Raw genomic sequence first — 8,664 nt, 5'->3', positions numbered from 1 at the left:
CAGTTTGTTTGTTGCGGCTCCTCAGCTGAGATAGTGTGTGTGTGTGTGTGTGTGGGGGGTTTAGGAGGGGTTCCCTGAAATCCCTCCCCCCCCCCCCGACCCTATGCCCTCCACATCGGGCTGATTGATTGACAGCTCCTTCGCCCACAGCGGAAGTTTCACTTGTCGCAGGGTTGAGTCAGAGAGGAAATGTGTGCCTTGTGTGTGGCGTTGGTGGTGTGTGCTTAAGTGTGTGTGTGTGTGCAGTTGAGGGGGGAAGGGCGGCGGGGGGGGGGGGGGGGGGGGGTCTCTGATCCGTGATGAGTCAGATCTTTTTGGCGTCTCTGCACACAGACTTGGTGCTGTTTCCCCTCAGATAGCTCGCGGTGGAAAAGCTGCGCAGTTCTCCTTCATACGCTCTGCAAATTCAGGCAGACTTTCCTTATCGGGAGCAGCTGCTCGGTCCCCGCCGCCTCACCCCGCCCATTAAGTCTAAACCTCCAAGGGGACGTTTTTTTATGATCGTGCAAAATGAATGAACACTTTCGTGGCCTCCGCGTCGGACCTTATCACTCCGTCAGGGTTTCGGGTTCGCCGTTTTGGGTTCTAACCCCGCTGTGCGCTCTCCGGCGCGCGGCTACAGTTCTCCGCCGCTAATTAATAGCTGTCACAACAGCCGCGATCGATACGACCTCATTAGCCGGTTTGTGTAAGCGCCCCGCCTCCCCCTCCACTACCACCTCCACCCGCGTTGGAGGGGTCGATAGGAAATCCCACCGCGGAAAGATGTATCAGCTGAGCCTGAGCGGGAACACACAAGATATCGATCCGGAGAACCGTATGTTCCACGTACAACCACACAAACACCCCTAGTTCCATAATGCCTCCTTTGGATAAACAAAAACAAAAGGAGAGCTGAGCACTGGGTTTCACGCTCCGTGCGCTCAAAGCCCAGAGGACGTGGGAGGTCACATGACCCCATCGATCGGCACATCGGGGTTGGGGGGGGGGGGGCAAGTTAAGCAACACAGCAAATCAGCTGATTGGAATCGGAGAAGCACGAATCGGGAAAAAAAGCACTTAAAAGCACTTTGAATACTTCTTATGTAGAAATTAAATGTGCATATTGTATAAGATAAGATAAGACAAGAACAACTTTATTAATCCCGAAGGAAATTGTTGTGCCAGAGTTACAGAAAATATAACAGTAATAAATAATAAAAAGAAAAAGGCAGAATTAGAAATAAAAATAAACTATAAACTATAACGTGTCTCAGCGAAACTATAAAGTGTAAACAAGTGATAAAACTATAAGTGTCTTAGTAACAAGTGAGGTAAGGAGTGCACAATAGTATGATAAAAGGAAAAAATGTAGTGTAGCTGTTATGAAATGAAATATTGCACAGTTCTGAATATTGCACAGTGAAATGAAATATTGCACAGTTTTTGTTTTTTTTTAGGTTAAAGATAGGTTTTTATAGTTGCCGGCGGCTGAATGGAGAGGAATTAAAAAGTCTGATCGCCTCAGGGAGGAAAAGACCTCCCGTGGCGTTCAGTGGAGTTCCTCGGTGGTATCAGTCTACGGCTGAAAGAGCTATATATTGAATATTATATCATGTTACATGTCATTATCTTACGTTAGATTATAATATTCTCATGTACTAACGTATATTCCATTGTATTATATTCATGACACTATATTTCATTCCTCTATATTATATTTAATATATAATTCTGTAACTTTTAATGAATTAGACTTTAAAGATAATTATATAGATGGATGGATAGAATTGGATGATGGAATTTTGTATTTTAGAATAATATCAAATGTGTTTTTAATCTTTTTTAATCAAAGATCTAGTTTATTATAAAAAGAGACTCCTGAAAGATATTTTCTGTAGAAGTTCTGTTTAACATTATGAATATACATATATGTCGTTAAAAAAAATCACAGTTTCATAACTGTTATTTGGTGATCTTTTTATTGCAAAGTTTAGTTATTTTTAGCTATCAATTACCGGAGGAGGAGGAATTTAATTTTCTTGCTTGTCATAGATTAATTTGCCAATTACAAGTTAATATTATATATAAGTGGAGATTTTTCCCGCTTTATTACATTTTATATGCATCCATTTCTTTAATTGTCTCTTTCAGATTTTTCTTCCTACTTTAAATCCAAATATATCTGGATTGATCAGGTGGATAATATCTTAATATGCAGCCACTGTGTACACTGAGTCTTAAATGCAGTCTATTAAAATCCAATATACACTCAGGAGGTAACAAAAGTGCAGAAAAGACACTTGAAATATTTCTGTAATAGAGAGGCAACAAAACATTGATCCGGGCGGCAAATGATTCAAATTCACGAACATTAATTCACTCATTCATTACCATCATATCTGAATCCCTGGTACAGTTCCTATCTTTACTACTATTGTTATCATTTCAGCTGATACTAGCACAATGCTAATTTGTCTGTAGCTGTGAATGGTTGGATGATTGGCAGCTGACCCCTCCAGGTCGTACCCCGCTCTCGTCAGCTGGTACAAACTAAGAATGAGCAAAACAAGAGAAAAATAATGAAGAAATGAATGAATGAATGAATGAGTGAAAATGCTGATGTGTGAAGTTCTACGTCTCACAGATCAGTGGCTCTCTATCTCCCTCTTCTGGATGCAAAGATTACTGACAGGCCCTAGTGGGGGGGGGGGGGGGGGTCCCAGCAGCTGAGCTGGTTGCTATGGCAATTTTTGTGAGGGTCCTGTCCAGTGGCCTAGATGGCCAAGATGAATATTGCAACTAAAAAAAAAAGATTACATCCTCTGAGCTGTTTCCCACTGGCATGTACATGCAAGAAAGAAATCAGGGAATGAAAAAATGTCCATTAGCTTGTTGGTTGGCGATGACATTGAAAGGATTCTCAGGAGAAAACAAATAAAAACAACCTCTGTCAATGCAAGAATTGAACTTTAATATTAAGAATATAGCAGTTTTATATGATGCTTATTTAATCCCTAACAGTAGCTGCCATCCTTTAACTATCCCCCGCCAGGCCCGCTTCTCTTACCAGCACATGAAGTACCTGTTCTTCTCCTGGCTGGCCTTCTTCGTGGGCAGCTGGATCGTATACGTGGAGTACTCCGCCTACACCGAGCTGTGTCGTGGCCATGAGTGCAAGACCTCCATTGTGCGTATCTCCACTCCACACAAAAAATGCCAGCCTGCCGCATCAACCCCCGTCTTCCTGGTTTTAACTCTCCCCTTCCCGTTTTTCAGTGCAACAAGTACAGGCGCGGGGTGATCGACGGCTCGGCGTGCAGCAGCCTGTGCGAGAGAGAGACGCTCTACCTGGGAAAGTGCTTCACCAGCCAGCCCAGCAGCCAGGTGGGCCTGGGAACACTGGTTTCTGGAAAAAAAAAAGCAAAATGACGATGCAATACATACACAAATAATATACATGAGGTCAGCATTGCCATGTTTTTCCGCTTTACGTGGTTGTCAGGTGTACGCGGGTAGCTGGGGTGACCTGGAGGGGGTCATCAAGTGCCAGATGGAAGCGGCCCCCCACTACGATATGGGGAACGAGCTGCAGCCCCGGCTGGGGGAGGCAGCTGCGGCCTCGACCTTCGACAGGCCGACCAAGGGGACCTCGGTGGAGAAGTTCAGGGAGATGATCTTCACCCATCTTAAGGTCAGAGGTCGCCACCTTCATCATCACCTTGATGACCCGTCTTGGTGTTGAAGTCTGGGATATATTTCTCGGCAGGCCAGAGTGGGGGACGAGCAGGCCAACATCGCTGACCTGGTGGCCAAAGTGCTGGTCATCGCCGACACCAACAGGGACGGCCACGTGTCGCTTCCAGAGGCTCGCTCCGCCTGGGCGCTGCTGCAGCTCAATGAGTTCCTGCTGGCGCTGGTGCTGCAGGACGGCGAACACACGCCCAAGTTACTGGGCTTCTGCGGCGACCTGTACGTGATGGAGAAGGTGCCTTACGCGCCGCTTTACGGCATCCGCCTGCCGTGGCTGGTGGAGCTGGTGATCCCCGCCGGCGTGCGGCGCCGCATGGACCAGTGGTTCACACCGTCATGGCCGCACAAGGCCAAGATCTCCATCGGGCTCCTGGAGCTGGTGGAAGACGTCTTCCACGGCACTTTTGGTAGCTTCCTCATGTGCGACGTCAGTGCCGCCAGCTTCGGCTATAACGACAAGCACGACCTGAAGGTACTGGACGCGCGCTACATCGTCCCCGAGGTCGTCTTCCAGGAGGACATCCGGCAGCGGCGCTGTGACACCGACCAGGACTGCCTATATGGTGCTGACTGCCTGACCTCCTGCGACCTCACCAAGCACCGCTGCACCCCGGAGGTCAGCAGGCCAAACCTGGCCAAAGCCTGCGAGGCGTTAAAGGACTACATTCTGAGGGGGGCGCCGTCGGACATTCACGAGGAGCTGGAAAAGCAGCTGTATGCCTGCATGGCGCTCAAGGGCTCGGTGGAGCAGATGGAGATTGAGCACTCGCTCATCCTCAACAATCTCAAGACTCTGCTGTGGAAGAAGATCTCACACACCAAGGACTCCTAACACTGGACGCTGCTGCATCAAGGATTGGAAATACAACACAAGCCTGGACGTTTTGACCATCGGACTGAATCCTGCTGCAGCTGAACAACCGTGACTGGTCTGATACCGTTTATTACTGTTGAGAAACTTAATAAAGCTGAAACTTCACAGCCTGAACTGAGCCAATTTTGTCACCTCGTCTTCTGTGAAACAAAAGCTTGCTTTTCTGGCAGTCGTTCTCACCGAAGCAGCACACACACACACACACTACCAGAGCTGCTTTTTTTCCATAGATTTATTAGAACAAAATCCTGAACTGGATAGCAAGTCCTCAGTCCTCCTCCTCCTTCTCCTGAGCCCGGAGGAAGCTGGCCTTCTTCTGGGCGACGCGGTCTTTTCTCTGGGCCAGGGAGAGCTTGGCACGATTCCACCTGTAACACAAACAACTCGGATCAGATCAGTGCACTTCCCCATCCTGTGGGGAGCAGGGCCCAGGGCCCAGAGCAGGGGCCACCAAAACTCACCTCTTCTTCTTGACTTCTTTGGGGGGCTTCTTTTCATGGACAGGATTCTCACGAATGGCAGCGTGAGCCTTTTTGTACATCTCTTCAATCTGAAATAAGAAAGCATGACGGTGAGGGTTTCACACATACAGTCTGTGTGTGGTGTTTGTGTGGAACGGCGATTGAGCTTGAAAAAATAAAGTTTCGGCTTTTCACTCTTTCTACAAAGACAGGAGACATTTTCAAGATGAAGCAAAAATGTTCAGCAGTGACTCAAAGTCAAAGTCATTAGCTCTTACTTGTTACCAACAATGTAGTGCATGAGGGCAAAAGTGCTATCTGCACAAGGCATAGACTTCTTTGAATCACTTCCCAGATTTATATTAAACTACAGGCGATGAAAAGGTAAGCAATGACGACAAGTTGTAATAGTATGGTGTCACACACATACACACACACACACACACACACACACACACGCACGCCTCCTTGACTTGTTAATCGGGACAGGAGGTCGGGACTTGCCATATCAGGGGTGACGCCATTCTTGATAAAGCGGGAGAACTGCTTCTTGTAGGCCTCCTCATCCTCCTCCATCAGGTAGCTCATGTACTCAGACACGTTAATGCCCATGATGTGCTTGCGGTGGACCTCGGCATTGAACTCCTTGCTCTCCGTGTCGTAGCCAGGGAAGCGCTTGGTGCTGAGGGGAGGAGATGGGGTTCAGATTAGAGAACATCCAGAGACCATTAGCTTTGAGATCCGTCACTCTTGACCCTGTCCATGGGGTGCCTATTCTTCTGGCACAGGAAGGCAGATTAACCTCCCTGACCAGAACACCATCTCAACCAAAGCAAGGCGTGCTGCACATGAAATCCTCACCACAGCTTGTGGTTTAACATGTCTTAAAAACATCATTGGAGCTCAAGATCCTTGAAGGATCCCCCCTGCTGTTTTCCTGAGAAATTAAATAACTTTCAGGAACCAACAAGCTGTCATACCACCTGCTGCTCAATGTTTGGATTCATTCATAAACCCTCTACAATATTTAGCTGTGTGGGAGGCAGGATGGTTGGGACTCCACATTCGATGGACCCTGCTGGGTGGCACAACCCAGCGGAGAAAGGGTGGCAGACAAACACCAGCTTAAGGCCAGACAGCCCTGCCCGAGACCCTAAACTTTCAGACATATACTTAACGTCAGGAGGTCGTGAGACAAACCGCCGTGGGCAACCCCCCCAACCCACCAAAAGACAACATCACGAGTAAGAAGGCGTCACGTCACAGCAGGTAAAGGGATACTTTTAGAGAAAGATCTTTGTCCCATGAGTACAAATTCTTGAGCAGGCCGGAGCAGCTCAATTCTCTTTGGAGGGACAGCCCTTTGACTCGTCTGTTTATCAGCAAAAAGGCTACAAGAGAACGTGCTCACATTTCCAGGTTTGTCAACAGAGCCCCTTCAACATCTGGAAATCTTCTATCCAGCATGCAGCTGAATGAACCAAAACTAGCCATTATAAATAAAATACTGGAGAGATGAGTTAACAGGAAGTCAGACTGTGGGTCACCAAGTTTGAATCTACAATCTTCCCGGTCAGGTATATAGCTTATAAGCGATGCCCACACCTGGCTGAGCCCATCCCTCACAACACATGCATCCAGCTCTTCAGTTTGGGATGGAATTCTGAGCGGCTTCATTCACACATTCCCAGCGACCTGCGTTCTGTCTGACAAAGCCTGGAGACCAGGGCACCGGTAAACACAGCTATCGAATGTTTTGGGAGGGAAGAATCCAGAGGATGTCCCTCCGTCAAAGGTACAGGGCACCAGGTCTTTGGGGGCGACTGCTTCACTCCAGAACACACAGCACGAGGGGAAGAGATCTTTTAGATGAGCAGAGCCAATACATCTGTGTTTGGATTACCATTCGACACATTGGTTTATATCTTAAGACAGCAACAAAAGTTCATGTTTTCAATAAGACTTCTGTTCTGTGAAATAGCTGGTCTAGGCATTAGACATCTATTTTGAAATCAGGGCTCCTCAGAACTACCAGAAGCCATTAACTAGCTCTATAATGTGGCCGTGTCAACCCTCAAACCGAGGCCAAAGGACAGCCACTGAATGCTGTCAAGAAGCCTCTGGTGTCATATCTCCCACAAGTGTCTTTTTACCTGTGTGGGATGCTGAGGCCTCCATCCACAGCGCCCTTCAGGGCACCAAACACCTTGTTGCCAGTGGTGGTTCTTGCAAGGCCAGCATCTAGGTAGCAGGAGAATGCCCCCGGCTTGCCGTCGATGCTCTCCACGTTGAACTCGTCACCAGTAACCTCCACCATGCCCTCGTACACCTTATCCAGGCCAAACTTGTTCAGGAGCTGGAGACAAACACAGAGGAGCTAGGAGCGAATTCATCCACAAACTAACTGTCATAACAGTTTTAAAAACTAGACATCAAGGAGTTTGTGGATATTGTCAGACAAACCACTCAGGTGTGCCAGCATGGCAATCGGGCACCTACCCTGCGGGCAACTAGCAGACCAGTGCAGTAAGCAGCTGCATAGTTGGTCAAGCCCACTGTGATGCCGTACTTGGGCAGCTCGTGGGAGTAGGCCGCGCACACGATCATGTCACCCTCAATCTTGGCATAGGCAATCTGCAAGACATTTTCGCGACACCAACCGTTCAGGATCAGGGAAGGCCTGGGGTCGCCCATCCAAAATCACAGTGGTTACAGGTGAGTTTACCTGGCACACAATGTCCCTGTTGGAGAACCGAACAATCATGCGGTACTTGGGGGTGTTGTACTTGTTCTTGTCTTGCACGACCAGGCGCTTACGAGCAAAGAAGTCAGTCTTCCCCTCTGTTGGAACACACACACATTAATGTCTGAGCATCTACAATCAATAGGAGCGTGTCAGATGCTAGCCTACCTCTCCTCCTCCTGAACTTGACCTGGTACCTCTTGAAGTAGGCCTTATTCTTCACTACTTTTACAAAACCCTGCAAGATGTTGAAGGAGAGAGGAATCCAGCGTTAGAGCCGAGGGTTCGGAACAGCGGAGCCGCGACGTGACGTCCTTACACGAAGAGATAGCGTCGAGTCGGAGGGGGAAAATCAAACAGCCGGTTAGCTAATGCTAGCCGGGTAAATGAGAGTGAACGTCGGCGGCTAGCATCATGCTAAACATTGCTAAGTATCCGTATTACACAGGGTTTAGTTACTTTTATTGACAGTTGACAAATTAATTTATGTGGACGTGACTGCAGTGACGTTGTGGGGAGACATGTTACGAAGAGGACATGGAAGGGCTAGCGGGAACATGGGACGTTTTTCGGGTTAGCCATTAGGCCACGTTTGATCCGATACGGGTTGAGCGTTAGCCAGGGTGAAATCTACAATCATCGTCAAAGCAGCGGCGGTTTTCTGGCCGTCCGACGCCGCGGAGTGAAAGATATGTGTGTTAGCTTAACACGTCGGCACGTATTGGGAGGGTTTACGAACCATTTTGCAGTCTTTTCTGTCTCCTTATGAAGGAGCCCGGAGCCAAAGGCTGTGGCTTGACTCCGCTGCACTGGGAAAAAGGAAGATCAAGGTGCGCATGCGCGGTCTATAGCCG

General features: G+C 48.1%; 2 protein-coding genes across 3 annotated transcripts in view; one reads left to right on the top strand and one right to left on the bottom strand.

Annotated features, from left to right (window-relative positions):
• The window catches only part of dipk1ab (divergent protein kinase domain 1Ab), a 6,773-nt gene extending 2,052 nt beyond the window's left edge, over positions 1–4,721 (top strand). The window contains exons 2-5 of the mRNA XM_086145291.1: positions 3,035–3,169; positions 3,259–3,366; positions 3,485–3,673; positions 3,749–4,721. Of these exons, the coding sequence (XP_086001417.1) occupies positions 3,035–3,169; positions 3,259–3,366; positions 3,485–3,673; positions 3,749–4,564 (1,248 nt within the window). The 3' untranslated portion in view covers positions 4,565–4,721. The remainder of the gene's footprint in view (positions 1–3,034; positions 3,170–3,258; positions 3,367–3,484; positions 3,674–3,748) is intronic.
• Positions 4,722–4,807: 86 nt separating this feature from the next.
• Positions 4,808–8,654, bottom strand: rpl5b (ribosomal protein L5b). Of its 2 annotated transcripts, XM_086145303.1 has the most exons (8): positions 8,550–8,654; positions 7,979–8,048; positions 7,793–7,908; positions 7,567–7,701; positions 7,221–7,423; positions 5,572–5,749; positions 5,068–5,156; positions 4,808–4,974 (listed from the first exon to the last, which is right to left on the bottom strand). In XM_086145303.1, the coding sequence occupies exons 1-8, from the start codon at positions 8,550–8,552 to the stop codon at positions 4,875–4,877; spliced, it is 894 nt and encodes a 297-aa protein (XP_086001429.1). In that variant the 5' UTR covers positions 8,553–8,654; the 3' UTR covers positions 4,808–4,874. The 2 variants fall into 2 exon arrangements, with proteins under 2 accessions (XP_086001429.1, XP_086001438.1); XM_086145312.1 differs by lacking the exon at positions 8,550–8,654.
• Between the last annotated feature and the right edge of the window lie 10 nt (positions 8,655–8,664).

Source organism: Fistularia commersonii, chromosome 1 (genome assembly GCF_037954325.1).
Source record: "Fistularia commersonii isolate RoL2024-O1a breed Wild chromosome 1, RoL_Fcom_v1.0, whole genome shotgun sequence".
Classification (NCBI taxonomy): Eukaryota; Metazoa; Chordata; class Actinopteri; order Syngnathiformes; family Fistulariidae; genus Fistularia; species Fistularia commersonii.
This window is presented reverse-complemented; position numbering and strand designations above follow the sequence as displayed.